The sequence below is a fragment of the Magnolia sinica genome, chromosome 15, assembly GCF_029962835.1.
Source record: "Magnolia sinica isolate HGM2019 chromosome 15, MsV1, whole genome shotgun sequence".
Taxonomy (NCBI): domain Eukaryota; kingdom Viridiplantae; phylum Streptophyta; class Magnoliopsida; order Magnoliales; family Magnoliaceae; genus Magnolia; species Magnolia sinica.
Window position 1 is genome coordinate 54,894,063 of NC_080587.1, and position 16,054 is coordinate 54,910,116.

Sequence of the window (16,054 nt, forward strand, 5' to 3'; positions counted from 1 at the left end):
ACCGTCGGGGGGGCACTGTGATGTGGTCCATAGATCCACCCACCCATTATGTGAGTCCCACTTGGTTGACCGTTCAGACCAAGTTTCAGCATTAAAATTTCAGGTAGGCCCCACCAAGGATTTTATATGTTTAAGCATGTCTTCACATGATTTCAAATGGTGTGATCCACGTAAGCTTTAGATATTTAGGGTGGTCACCTGGATCGAGGGGACCCATCAAATGCATGGTGTTGATGGCGAAACACATCGAGTGGGGCCCACGGGCCGTGAAGCTGCCTCGTCGCCGTCACTTGTGCAGGCGGTCTGCGCGTGCTTGACAACGGCAGCTGCTGTCATGTTTCTTTTATATATTTTCGTGGTTTTTAGTAGATGGGACCCACATTAGCAGATCCACTCAGGGTGGGCCAGTGGCTCGATACAAACCGATAGAGTCCAATATTAAGCTGTTTTTGATATACAGGAGCATCATGGAGTAAATTGAAGGTAGGAATACTGTTTCCTACACCATGGCTTGCCAGAAAAACAGATCAACCTCATTTTTTTGGTTCAACGCCTAAAATGATTTGAAGAAGGGGATAGACGGCTTAGATCAGTCCCATACATCAAGGTGGGGCCTGCATGCGTGGCCCATCCCAAAAGACCCTTTTTCCTCTCTTTTTTTGTTAGCTTGAAAGTACACACCATGTCAGTACATACACTCCATGATAGCCAGCCACGCTGCCTCACGTCCAGCGTCCAGGGACGCTGGACGGCATACATATACACAACATCATAGTGGGCCCCACATGCACGTGGCACACATTTAGTCAAGGTGGATCCCACATAAACATGGCCCACCTGATTTGGATCAATCTGATACTCATGTCTTTCCTTCATCTTGGCCCGCTAATGGGTTGGATGGCGTAGATCCAACACATTCATCCAATGGGTCCCACATGAACTATGTGATTCATGGTGGGCCACACTTACCCCATCATCATCATTACTATTCAAAGAGAGAGAGAGAGAGAGATACGGTGAGACAGAGGGACCCCGCCACTATGGGCCCCTCTTGATGAAATCACATACAACAATATGGGTCCCACCAACAAGTGGGCCCTAAGATAAAAAGATAACAATGGATCACCCACCTCGTTGGCCTCCTTCTTGATCCCTTGAACTCATTTGCTCCTATGTTTGACTTTTAACGGTGGATGATAGACTTTTGATGGTGTGGATGAAAGATGAGAAGGTGTAGATGGAAGATGAGAAGGTGGACCACACTTGTGGTTTGGGAGAGAGTTGGAGAGGCTTGGACGTGTGAGGCTTGAGTTGCTTGGGAGATTTGAGAAATGAGAGAGAGAGATATGATGTGAGTGATATGGATGGGTGAGGTGTGATGGGTGTAATTAATGAAGTATGGGTTGGTTTGAAAAATGGGTAAAAGAGGGATGGTGAGGGAGAGAGAGGTTTGACTTAAGGGAAAAGGAGGAGTGGGGTGGTTGTACTTGGATAAGGGATGCATTTATGGTTGATTAATGGGACTTATTGTAGAGATTCCCTCGAGATTCGCAACGTGCGGCGTTTCTTCGGAATAAACGCAGATCGACATCTTCTAGCCTGGGTATCGGGTCGATGCGCAAGTCACGGCGACGGTGCGGTCGCCAAGATATAGGTTTCAGTTCGAGCCGACTTTGGCAAGCGGGACTCAGCTTAGGATTGCGTGCAATCGTCGGATACGGTGCGAAGGTTGCCAAAATTTGACCGGTTGAATCGCGAAAGCATATGGAACAATACGGACTAGGATACCGGTCTCACAGGTTACATACTCATACTCTCGAGTTGGTAAAACACCCACATATTTAAATATATATGTTTCAGTCTTCCGCTTGCTTAATTTAATTATATCCAGAGTATGTTTTAGTATAATCACACTCATGTTTAATGCATTTCTATGGATGACATCTAAATATCATTTTTCATGTTGCATGAGTAATGCGTTAGATCTCGGGAATAGAGCTTTACTTGACCCTCGAAATTCAGGGTGTTACAAGATGATATCAAAGCATGGTTTGGATTAAACTGGACCTGGGTTATAGGTAACACGACGCACTCTGACTTAGGAAGGGAGAGATGGAATCTAAAAACTACATCAGAATCCTAAGTTTCACCGACGGGTGAAACCAAATGTTGTAGGTTAGTTCCCAGCAAATACCTGAGGGACTTGGATCACGTGCAGTGACCCAAATCACCTCTAGGCCATCAGTCAACGAGTTTAGATCGTTAGACGATGAATTTTGAATTTAAAACAGACCCTAAAAGTACGAATACATTCGCGTACAGCTATCCAAACGAACCGTGTGGGCCTAAAGACCCAAAGTACAAAATACTGTGGGACCCAGGGGATCCCACGTACACATACGGCAACCCAGGAGAGGGTGGCCACCACCCCAGGGCGGAGCCACCGCCAGCTCCCACAGATGGGCTCGGCGGCACCGCGCGGACGGTGACGCACCGCCCACTACCACAGTGGGGGGCGGCGGCACCGCGCAGATGGTGGCGCACCACCGTCCGCCCGCCCATGCGAGGCTTGTTTCACCTGTGGGGCCCCTCCTTTCAATCCCTTAGCCCCATTTCACCCCTATTTCCCTTTTTCTAACCCTCCGACACCCCATTTCCCTCTCAAATCCCAACTTTCATTCACTCAAATCTTCCAAATCCTCAAACCCACTCCAATCTCAAAGCCTTTCCACGTCAATGGCTCTTCTTGAACTCGTCACCACCATTTTCCCCATCTCGACACTCCTTTCCCTTATGGGAAGGAAGAGAGCGGCCCCAGATGAGGCCGGGCCTAGTCGTCCAAGCCATTTTAGGAAGAAGACGAGTGCTAAGACCAGTGCTAGCGCCGAGCGAAGGTTGAAATGGGAGACCAAACACTATAGTTTAGTCCATAAACAATGATCATCAAATGTTCAGACATTTAGAGTTTTGGGATCTAAAATAAGTACTTTCAGAGATTTTTGGTCTCCATCTCTCTTTAAGTCACTACATTCAGAATTTGACTCTTCAGTATCATCCCATGTGGTAGCCATTGCCTTTCCTTTGGATTTCATATTTGGGCATTCAGTGGATAGGTGTCCAAACTTTCGACAGGTATAACATTGTGGTTCCTTGGACTTTTTACTAGTTTTACCTGTAGAATGTTTGTTGTCCACCTGTCTTCCTTTAAATGGTCAGCCACGATTTTTCTGAAAGAACTTTATAAACCATTGTGCCAACAAAGCCACTTCCTCATCTTCATTCTCTCTTTCACTTTCATTATCCTCATTTGTTGTATTCTTTACAGTTTTGAGGACAATTGTTTTGGATTTAGGGTTTGCTTGAAGTGTAGTTCAAATGTTTGTAGGGAACCTACTAGTTCTTCTACTTTCATTTCATCCATGTTTCTACACTCTTTAATGGTTGTAACTTTAGAATTAAACCATTCCGGTAATGATCTCAGTATTTTTCTACAGATTTTCGGGATCGAAACTTTTTCTCCTAATACACCCATGGAGTTACAAATGATATTTAGTTTTGTGAAAAACTCCATGAAGGTCTCATGCTCTTCCATTTCGAGACTTTCAAATTATGATGTTAGGAGCTGTAGTTTGGATCTTTTCACTGTACTTGTTCCCTCATGGGTTGTTTCTAACAAGTCCCATGCTTCTTTGGCTGTTCCACACATACTGATTTGATTGAAGACTTCTTGGGACACAGCATAGTAGATAACATTCATTGCTTTAGCTTCAGAGGTTTGTTTTTCTTTATCGAATACTGTCCACATTTCTTTAGATTTTGGTTTAGTGATAGTTGTGCCATTTTCAAGTACTATTTGATCAGTTAGTGACACATATCCTCTTTCAACAATATCCCAAACATCATGATCCAAAGATCTCAGAAAGTAGTGCATTCTAGCCTTCCAGTATGCATAATTTGATCCATCAAATACTGGAGGTCTAGTGACTGATGAGCCCTCTCCTTTGGCCAAATTACCAACTTCAGTCAAGATCACTCTCTAAGCGGTGAAGCCCTTAAGAGAGACCCGCTCTGATACCAATTGAAATTGTGGTAGTGACCACTTTAGTTTAAGTGAGAATATGTCAATATGCCCTAGAGGGGAGTGAATAAGACTTTTTAGATTTTTATGGTAATTTAAAATCCTATCAATCTTATCCTGAGAAAATTTACATGTATCAGGATTTCTTCAAAGTAACTCGAATGGCTTCTAAGCCAAATAGAGGATCCAGTCATAAAACTATCTGAAAGATAAACAAGATGCAAATCATAGTTAATGATGGATGTAACTGTGTGTGAGGTGTGATATCAGATAATCAAATATGAAAACATTTAGATAAATCACACAAGCAATAGAACACAATAACAATCTCAAACACAGTTGTTTTTATAGTGTTTCGACTACTTGTCTACTCCACTTCCGGCGGACGCACTCAACCCTTGAGTGTACCGGATCTCACTAACGGAGGTTTCACAACAGGTTCACCTTAAACCAGAGGTTCCAAATCAGGTTCATCTCAAACTAGTACAACCTACTCTAGGCTGACTCTAACGTGTCTACATGACACAAGTTTATGCCCCACACAGGAGCAAGGGTCAACACACAACACCCAAATTTTAGGCCACACAAGCCAAGAATCCACACAAGGAACCTCACCAGTTTATGCTCCCATGAGTAAGGGTTAAAACACAACACCCGACTTTTAGACCACACAGGTCAAGGACCTACACAAGGACCTAAGATTTTATGCTCTCCACAGAGCAAGGGTCAACCCAAAGCACCCCCACGTATGCTCCCTTCGGAGGCCTCCTATGAGGACTTGAAAGGGGTGAGAAACACCTTAGACCTAATCCTAAAGAAGGAATGATCACAAGGGTCCTATGGACTCTAATGACTTACAGATAAGTAGATGAGCCCCATTAAGCACATTAATGAAGATCTCCTCCTTTGATGACGAAGAATCTTCAGATCCCTTGAACTGTAACTTAGATGATTTACCAATATAAGGCGACGGGTTGAGTCAAGGTTATGATGGAATCCTACTATATTAAATGTTTTCCTATAAAGGAGACAGAGCGATTCCAATCATCTATGCATTCAAGGTATCCCAGCTTAATAATTTTCCATTAAGGTGGTAGCTGTAAGATCCTTGAATGTGGAAGTTCATTCCCCAATCCATTCTATTGAATATCAATGATGAGGGTGGATTAGAGGATGAACTCCCATGAGAGAAAAGGCTTAGGGTATATGATCTGGGGTTAAACACTCAAAAGCACTCTCTATTTTCTCTACCAACAACCAAAGGCAAGATCTCATTAAATATGTAAAAGGTTCCAACAGATATAAAATGTTACTTTTTTTGACAGAGTTCGATATCATCGAGTAGAGTCGATATCATCGAGCGTATACTCTCGATAGAATCGACTGGCCGCTCGATGATACGAACTTAACTGTCAAACGCTTTTGAAACTTTTTTCCAACTGGTTGAGGAGATCGAACATGCTTCGATGTCATCGGATTTCGAACTCCGATTTCATCGACATGAGGTTCAATTCCTCGACATTTGAAAATGTGAGTGCTTTCCTTTGAAACAATCAAGTATAAGAAATGATCGAGCATCACTCAATATCATCGGAATTTGAATATCGATGATATCGATGACAGTGTCGATTCATTGATAATTTCAAAGAATTTTTCTTGTTGGACAGTTTATGTCTTATTTCGATGACATCGACCTAGCCTCGATATGATCGATATTTAAATATCAATTTTATTGAGTGATCCTCGATCCAAGAAAGATTAACCTGAAAAACTTGCTAGATATATTTGTGTCCCAATCCGATATCATCAAAGGTCTACTGATATCATCGAGATTTGAATTCCGAGGATATTGAGGAGCCCTTCAATATATCGAGAATCACACAATTTTCCTTAGCAGTTCTTTGGACATACAGACCAGATGTCGATTTTATCGAGTCGACGTCAATGGACTCGAGATTCAAAATTCGATGATATCGAACAGTCCATTGATTCATCGATAATTCAGTTCAGAGTTCTTTGTGGTTGCTGGACATCTGAAGTCCTCAATTCGATAATATTGAGTGAGCTTCGAGGACATCGATAGCAGGGTTCGATTTCATCGAGCCATGTATCGATAAATCGACAAAGGTAGAAAACTTAAAGATTTTCTTAATTTTATAAAATAGTTTTCTTACTAAAAACCCTAGGATGTTTTATTTAATTTTAAGGGTTTTATATACCTGGTGTTTTGGGATATGAAATGTGAGGCTAAGGTTTACCTTTGGCGAGTTCGGGCACACATCTTGTTGAGGCAGACTCTTAATCAATCTTCCTATGGGGATCCTTTGTCTTGCTGGCTCAATGCTCATGCTAATTGACAAATTATGGCACTTTCAACCCACATTTTTTGGGTTTTAGTGTTTTAGCTAGGGTTTAAACCCATAACAGTCTAAATACGGCTTATATATCCTTAGTAAAATATCACACATGGTTTGTAGGCTTTACCTCTTTTTTATTTTTTTATTTTATTATTATTTTTTTACTTTTTTGTAGTATTAACACTCGTTTAACCCATGTATGGGTTTGGTGTGCTGCGATTGGACTTGCCAATATACACTCACACAATGAGTAATTGTAGGGCACACATTTTGCACTCTAGTTATGGAAAGAAAATCATAAAATGGAGGGTTGAGATCATCTTATCATGTGGTTAAGATTGAAGGAGAAGAACACAAACGGATTGCCAGTCTGTCAAAACAAAAATAGATTTCCATTTTCAGAAATAACTCGCATATGGGAGGAGATTTACTTAGTGTAGGCCCCACAGAGGTTATTTAGTATGCTTAGCTTAGTGGGTGTTAGAGGTATTACCCAGACAACTTCTTAGAGAGAGAGAGAGAGAGAGAGAGAGAGAGAGAGAGAGAGATGGGAGTGGATAAGTTGTCACCCGAGTAACAGCTTAGTGGTTCACCTTGATGATCTTTTGGATATCCACACCGTACATCCGTTTTTATGGCTCATTTTAGGATGCATTTTTAAAAATAAAGTATATCCAATGATTTTTTCTTTAGCCACTGAGAAAATTCGTTGGGAAATCATGATTTTTTTTTTATAATGTGGTTTCTTTAAAAAAAGTTAATAGTGGATTCCACGTGATTGAGAGGTTGATTAGGCAATTGTTTCCACAGTTTGATTAAGGATTGGAGATTGATTGAATGGTCGACAACACTTTGTGTCATCCAATCATTAATTAGGAGGTCAATCAGGCAATGGATAGTGATGTGCATCGTTTGATTGTTAATCAAGGTCTAGATGAAGTGATCTAAGGTGGTTTCCACCATTTAATTGATGATTGGAGGTTGATCGGATGGTCAACAACACTTTATATCGTTTGATCGTTGATGAGATGTGCATTCTATTCATTGCAAATAGTCTAAATTGGTGTATTTTGCGGTGAGTGTAACAGGTTGTCACTAGAAGTTAATTTGTGCAACGACTTTTATGTCATCACCCAATTCGTCGCCAAAAGTGGCTTTTTGAAATGACAATCGAAACTAATCGTGAAAGGTCTTTCCCGCCCCAGTGAACAAATCGCGCAGTAAGTTTTTGCGACGACTTGAAATGTTGTTACAAATAGTCTACCTTTTTACGATGAGACTATATTCATTGTAAAAAGTCTAATTTGGTGTTTTTGCAACACGTTTAACTAGTCGTTGCTAAAAGATAAGTTTTTGTGATGACTTTAAATGTCATTACAAATAGTCTACCTTTTTGCGATGAAACTACGTTTGTCATAAAAAGTCTAATTTGGTGTTTTTGTAATGAGTTTATCAGTTGTCACTAAAAGTCACTTTTTTTGCAATGACTTAAAATGTCGTCATAAAAAATCACTTTTTGTGATGACCCCAATTTGTCGCAAAAAGTAGCTATTAGCGATAACCATTGAAACTCGTCACAAAAAATATTTCCTGCTATGTAATTTCCTACGAAAAAATTCACATGATAAGTTTCTGCAATAACAATTCAACTTGTCGCATAAAATTAAGTATTGGCAACGATATGAAATGTCGTCGCAAATAGTTTACCTTTTCGCGATGAAAATACATTCATTGTAAAAGTCTAATTTTGTGTTTTTGCAATAAGCTTAACCAGTTGTCACTAAAAGCCACTGTCTGCAATGACTTTTGCGTAGTCACAAAAAATATTTTACTACGACGACACCCAATTCGTCACAAAAAGTGGCTATTAGCGAGGACCATTGAAACTTGTCGTGAAAAGTCTTTCCCGCCATATAATTTCCTGCAAAAAAAATTGCGATGCAAGTTTCCGCAACAAGTTTTATGATGAAAATTGCAACTCGTCGCAACAAGTTAACTATTAGCAACGATTTAAAATGTTGTCATAAATATTCAATTTTTTGCGATGATTTAGAATCTCGTCATAAAAAATTGACTTTTTACGATGAAATTAGACTCGTTGCTAAAAAAATTGTCACAAAAAGTCTAAATTGTTGTAGTGGTTGTTGGTTAAGGCCTCGACCTGATTTTCCAAGGAGATGAGTCGACTTCGCCGGTTGCGAGACCTCTGCGCGGGTACCATAAGAGAAGAGTCAGTTTGATGTTGTGAAGGAGGATCCTAGGGATCAGCATGTTGCTCTTCTGGTGCGGGGGCTTGTACGACAATAGCGGCCAAGGCCGTCTTTCTTCCTCTTGCCATTGTAGGGTAGATGGAGATACGACATGCCGGTTTGGAATGACTTGACTATCGAATCCCACGGACGGCGCCAAACTGTTGATGTTGAAATTTGGTCTTCCCTATTAGACCATCGGGTACTTGCAAAATCAGGTAGTAATGGGGGTCCTGGTTGTAGTTGGGGACCCTCCAATGCCTAAGTCAGAACAAGCACATTGGGTCGAGTCGAGTTAGGGTTTTTGTGCATACCTTCTTCCGTAGGTGAGGTTTTTATTTATAGATTCTTGATACCTCTTACGTATATGGTAATGCACAAAATCTTCCAGATATGTAGTGATTATTTAGGTGGGATCTTCGGCAAAAATCTTGAGGAAGTAATTCTCTTGTACATGGAGGAGCATCTCTCGGTGGTCGGCATCCGAGGAGGTCGTGGTCGACAACGACCTCTAAGTCAGGGCCGAGGCCCTCTAGACCGAGTTTAGCTATTGATCGTGGTCGGGGTTTATCTTCGAGACTGGGTTGGTCCTTATGGTCGCTCCTTGGTCGCGGTAGTGAAATATTGGATAAGTGATTGAGACCATCGTCGATGATTGGTGCTCTGGTCGGTAGCTGAGGTTGTGCTCCTTATTCGAGATCAAGCTCTTGCTCGAGCTACTCTTTCGCGCTACCTGCCTTCTATTTTCTATCTTGTTTTATCTTTTAGTCAGTCCGATTTTTCCCATAGCAACAAGTACAATAAATGGCTTTGAAAATTTCAAAAGTAAAAAATATTGAAATAATATTTTATATTACATTCATGTATATATTTGTTTCTATAATTAAAAATACTTATACGTATTGATAGATGACATTAATATTTTGTTTAAGGATTAGGTAGATGACAAACTACTATTTTTTTTATTGTGATTTTTATTTGATACACGATAAGAATAGATTGGTCAGGACTGATACATGGTCCATATCTATTGATAAATATTGTATATATGTATGGGCCGATATTGAAAACCAGTGTAGTCCAACCATCCTGATTTTTAATCTATGGTCCATCCACGTGAAGGCACACCAAAAAAATGGTCCCGGGTCATCAAACACATGTAACACATGCACCACATGCATAGTCCCAGTTTTGGCTAGCACTATGGCGACTTTTAAAAATCAACGTTTCGGGTATCATATTGTTCACACCGACATGACCCGTACATGTCACCATGTATTGGCCCAAACAGTCAAATTGTCCATGGATAATACCAATACATATCAGGCGTTAGGTACTATTTTCAGGCTATATTCTAGACCGAGCCCTAACTTGGCAGAACCCACAAAGCATTCACATCATCGTAGCAATCCTCAGATGGTGCATGCATGTCATGAGAATATATTCCACGTGGGCACAGGCGGATTGAAAATGGGTGATAAAGTCTCCAAAAGGAAAGATAAAAACCAATAATGAAGGAGGCAAACGAATCCCATCTTTCGTTCACTTGCCTATAAATAATGAGGTTTGTAAGCCAAGGATGGGCGTTCCAGTACACAAAGGAATGAAGAGAGGAAGAGAGGCCTTACATGAGGATAATGAGCCTTCTTAGGTAGCCAAGGATGACTTGCCTATACATACATTCACGTACATTTTAATATACTCGTGTGTATGCATGAACTATTATATTGAAGTGTATATATGGTCTCAAAGGCAAGTTTCCTTGGCTAGCCCAAATGGCTTTTATCTGTCATGCTAGACCTACTCTTTCATCCATGCCATGTTCTTCGTGAAAGGGAATGATTTACCTTCTTATCATTGTTATTGATATCTTACATTGTTATCTTTACATGTCTGATGGTACTTGGGCATTATAAATTTTAGGGTTAGGTGAGTGTATAGTGCCATCTCACCTTTTATTCTCCGTAGGTAAGGTAGCACTGTCTCATATGCTTGAGGTCTTTCTTGTTGTCGTGAGGATTTTAATATATGCATCCCTATCATCAGGATCATTAGTTCCTGTATCAGCCAACATGGGATTCATTGGATTTATCTAGGAATATATTTAGGGTTAGATTTGATTATATCCAGAACCCATCAAATGATTTTTACTGGGCACAACACTTCAAAAGTTTTTAATTGACTTTCAAAAGGTTTTCAACTATTAAAATTTTGCTTTTAACTATTATGACTTGGTGAAAAGTCTACCTTTACCTCGGTTGCATAGGAACCGAGGCAAAAAGTCTAGTTTTTAGTCTCGGCTGCATAGGAACCCAGGCGAAAAGTCTACCTTTTAGCCTCACTTACATGGGAAGTGAGGCCAAAAGTCTACCTTTTAGGCTCAGTTGTATAGGAACCGAGGTGAAAAGTCTACTTTTTAGCCTCGGTTACATAGGAAGTGAGGCGAATATCCACTCAAACTCTCGTGGCCATGATCAAAGCATGAGGTAATAAAAGAGAAAAACTTTGATACTCTGGAAGAATGTGATGGATGATACGCAGGCACTTAGTAATTATATGAATGGCATGCATGTAATTCAAATTAATTGGTGTACGGTGATATTTTATTATTTGACTAGAGCGGTTGACATTTATTGGATGGTTAAAATGAAAAATATCCAAAAGGTCCCACTTCAATAATCAAGTGTCTATGGGTCAGAGAATAGTACTGCTCAAGAAATCTGATTTTGGGAATGTGGGCCAGAGACATTGAGCTGCACAAATTAATTAATCGGTTTATTCTGAGTTTATGCGTGCCACGTGTACTTTTTCTGAGTGCCTGCGTAACAAGCGTCATGTGCTGCGGTAGTGACAAATAAATCCCCATGATTGAAGGATTGGGTGAAAAGTAGTGCTCCTGATGAATCCAAGTGCCACCCAAAAAATGGTGCACGTAACTGATCCTAACCGTACGATCGTGCTAATGGACGGTTTACGAAATGGCCTTTTTAGCTGGCCGTTTTCGGTTCATGTACACCCTTAGATAATCTTATCGGCGGGATTTTCAAGATAGGGAAAATCCAAAGTGGGGCCTATAAAATGGATGGTTCTGATCAATGCTTGGATCTCTATGGGTTCGATAATATAAGTTGCACCATAATATGTTGCGGCCGTGGCAAGTGTTTAGGCTATAAAGTTAAAGAAGCATGTGCCTGAGATATCAGAAGCGACGGACCGTGCATATGACATGGCCCATAAATAGAAGCGCGCTAGCACCGTCCGCGTCCCTCTCAATCTCTCTCTCTCTGTCTCTCTCGATCTATCTCCCTCCTCTCTCTCTCGATCCTTCTACACCGATTTCTGTGCAGGCCAGGTATGTCACAATCTGCTTCCCATGCTAGATAAACAAGGGCATATACACCGATTTCCATGCAGGCTAGGTAGGTCACAATCTGCTTCTCACGCTAGATGAATCTCAGCTTTTTGTTATCTTTTCTTACTGAGATTTGAGCTTCCCTATCTCCAGATTAGGTTTTCTCTGCTATTTTTGGGAGATTTTGCTAAATCTGATAGATCGGAACGATCTAGGGTTAGGTTTTGGTGCTTGCAGTGGTTTGATTTTATGGTAGACCTATTCGTATATTTCATGTTTGGATTATGGTTATCAATTTTGTTCTATTGTCTTTTTACTGAAATGGAGTAGAGGAGATGTACTGTTTGGTTAGTATGGAAGGCGATCTAGCATATCAGTAGCTTTTCTGATGATGCAATGGAAAATTATAGATCTGTTTTCCTTTCAAATCTCATTGTTTGGAGTTTTGATTTTATTTATTTATTTTCTTTCTTTTTCATTTTAACCATCTCCACTATATTGAAAGGTCTCTTCTTATTCTGAAGATAAGTGGTGTGCTGTCAGGCCAATGGACCATTGGCATCGATACAGGATTGAATTGTCATTCATGATCTAAAGAAGAATACATATTCATTCAGGACAGATAGGAAGAAGTTCAAACTTGAAACCTGAAATCAGAGGTGTGGCTCAACCAGAGGTTCCAGGCCTGATGTGACTTCAAACTTGAAACCTGAAATCAGGTTTTAAGGTGTGTTTCTTTGATTCATCTGTCCTATATCACTCAGCTTCCACTAATTGAGTGGGCCACCATGTGGAAAGGGGTTGGAATGTAGTAGTCATCCAATCATTGACCTACAAAATAGACTGTTGACTAAAAAGTGCAATGGTCCACATTCAACAGGAAAATCACAAATTCACAACACGATTGGATAGGCAGATTATGCATCCAGGCCTCTGACCGCAACAACCTGCCACCTAAAATTAAATCAGGGGGCACTAGAAGCAATCAGATCATGTTTTCATGTGTGCAATGCTCATCCATGTACACCGTTCACCCATACACATGCATGGGCTAAGCATAGTTTTTTTTTTTTTTTTTTTCAGGTTAGTAGTTAGTTTCCACTTTTAAGTAAAAGAACACTTGCTAAGCAAGCACAGAGTTAGAGTTTAAGTCAAACTAGGAAAGTATATTATCCCAAAAAAAAAAAGTTAAACTAGGAAAGTGGTCTGTGCATAGCCTATATATAGAAGGCTGTAGGTATGGAACTCTACATGTTTAACTTTTTATGGTTAAAGACTTCTTTTACTGGTAACATCTAAGGGTCGAGATCGTGGGATGTGATGCTCCCAAAATAGTGGTGTGATGCCCTAGTTCCGTCCTTTATAAGGTGTGATGCCCTATAAGTCTTTAATTTTTTTTATTTAGTTTTTCCTTTTTTTTTTAGTTGAATTTGTTGGGGTTATGTTTCAAAAGCTTGTTCCATCAGCAGAATTCCAAGTAGAATGCCATATGCTACCCTTAAATCAGTTAGAATATTTTCCAGTTTCAGATGAAGTTGTAGATAACTAAACAAAAGAAGTCCTAGGAATTTTATGTCGATGGGAACAAAGCCTCAGTTGCATGATCTCCCCACTGGCTTGGAAGAACTTGGCTCTGTCTAGTCTAATTTAATTTACTGCACCTAGAGTTCTGGGTTGATGTGCTGATGATCTTCAGTGGAGATCCATGTGCATTCAAACCTTGGTCAACCTTTTCATTTCACTGGACATAATCTGTGCTGCAATTTTTTCAATAAAATTCAACCAGGTTGCTTGATTATTAGTTTTTTCTATAACTTTTGGTAAAAGAATCTATTGATTAAGTCTAGTTTCTGTCTTCACGTATAACTATTAGTTTATTGATGTAAATTAAGTTCTGTGAGTTCCTGCAGTTTGTCCTAACTCTCATTTACGGCGACAGTAGCAGATCACTCAAATTTAGTTTTCTGTGTGAAAGCTTTTTACAAATTGAATTCTCTAACATCTCCACTACCATAAACTACATTTGCAAATTGAAAAATGATATGAGAAAGCTCTGTTAGAGTAGATTCCCACCACTAATCCAAGTATATTTGAAATATCTGTTATAGATTAAATTATATTAGATTTTAAGTTACCTTTAGTATATAAACATGTCATTGCCAATGGAATAATTCACCTAAGATCTTCACAATGTAGTTGCTAAAACGTAAGAACTCAGTGATTTGGACCTTAGTACAAGCTAAATGTATGTCATCTCATCTAGTGAGGTTGTCATATTTTAGGCACTTGTGGTGAAGCTAAGGGAAGGCACAGGGCGAAATGTTAATACTAGTGTTGTCACTGGAGTTGCTGATCTTTTCCATCATTTGTGTTGTTAGGGAAAAAAGATCATGTTGTCCTCAGTTGGAATCAGAGATATAAGATTGCTATCAGTGTAGCTGAGGCACTTGATTATCTACATAGCCGCAGTGCTTAGTCCATTATCCATAGGGATGTGAAATCATCGAACATCCTTCTAGCCGATGATTTTGAGCCACAGGTCTTACATTTTTCTTTTATGTAGCTGAACTGATATGTTTGTTATGTAGCATCATCATTGTCTTTAGCCATTCAAACCTGAGGACACTGACTATATCACCATCATTTGACTTGTAGAATACAAATGACCATATCGCTTGGGACTGGGAGTGATGAAGTGCAAGTGCAAAATGCATTCCCCATGTATGTTCTGTTGGCAAAACTTGTTTCTGATATTACAGTTTCAGAGGTATGCCATATCAAATGTATATGCTTCCATAGGTCATTTAATTTCCTGTGGCATGCTGCCTATCTGTCTCTTTCTGGATAAGCTCTGATGTGGTTGTACAACAGCATTCTGCAGTTTATCAGCTCAGGAGGACATGCATTCTGAAAGCTTTCTCTGAGTTTGGGAGTGGAGATAAAAAAGAAGCAACCTTTGTTATTCCTGAGCTTAGGAAGTTGTCAGTGGCAATCTCACCGTCTTACTTTTTCTTCAGGGGAAGCCGCAATTACTTCCAGTGAAAGTGATCTACTCAAAGACCAATTCGATCTGGCATCTTTTCCATGTAATTTTTATTTCTATTTTCTTTCCTTTTTCTCTGATGAACTGACTTGTTATGTTGGTTGGTAGACTTATACTTTATGCATGCAATGCAGAGAACTACATTGTTATCATTGCTCATAGGCTTCTTTTCCATGTACCATATTCGTTAGACGCAGAACTAATCTAGAATGTTGGTTGGTTATAATATGTCATATGGGGAATTCAAAGAACCACATGTTTTACCTGCATTTTACATTGTTGTCATGGTTCATGCTCTGGAGTGATTAGAAAAAAAAATAATCTAAAAAGTTGGCAAAAATCTCGCTACAGTTCAATAACTGTTTTGATACATTGCTACAATTGGATTATCCATATAACATGCTTTTGTGCATATGCGTCGTGGGTGCCTGCTTGTATATGTTTCTAGTTGAGTGCTATAATATGCCTGCTTGCATACCTTTCTGTTTTCAGTGCATTGCATTCTTTATTTTTACCAATGAGATTAATCGCCCTCAATCCCTTTTTAAAAAAAAAAATTAAAAACATGTTCCATTTGGAACTCTTTGTTTAAAAAAAATCTTAGTTCTGTTACCAAACACCTATATAGGAATTAATCTCACTCTAGATAGGCAGGACAGCTATGGTGCTGCAGTGCCACCCCAATAGCCTAGGTTGTATAAAGTTTTTTTGCAATATATATAGCTGGTGGGTCCTATGATCTGGGTCGTACCAAATTTTGAAAGAAAAAAAATAGGCTCTTGAGTTGACACAATATATGTACTCGTGCTCTCCTTAACTTGACTAGTATGGATTAGTCCCTTCACTTGTGCATGCAAGATCTCACATTCTTTCTAATAATGTAGGTAATAAGGCAGACTTGCCCATGAGAAAAAATCAATATAGTTTTGTATATCTCGTATTGGAGACAATTTCTTTGGGAGTTCATCGAGCACA

General features: G+C 39.7%; 1 protein-coding gene across 1 annotated transcript; it reads left to right on the top strand.

The window, feature by feature from the left end:
- The first annotated feature begins 14,407 nt into the window (after positions 1 to 14,407).
- LOC131226941 (polycomb group protein EMF2B-like) lies at positions 14,408 to 15,078 on the top strand. The gene is made up of 3 exons (XM_058222638.1): positions 14,408 to 14,575; positions 14,692 to 14,803; positions 14,908 to 15,078. Exons 1-3 carry the CDS (start codon positions 14,559 to 14,561, stop codon positions 15,076 to 15,078), a joined length of 300 nt encoding a protein of 99 aa, XP_058078621.1. The 5' UTR covers positions 14,408 to 14,558.
- Positions 15,079 to 16,054: the final 976 nt, after the last annotated feature.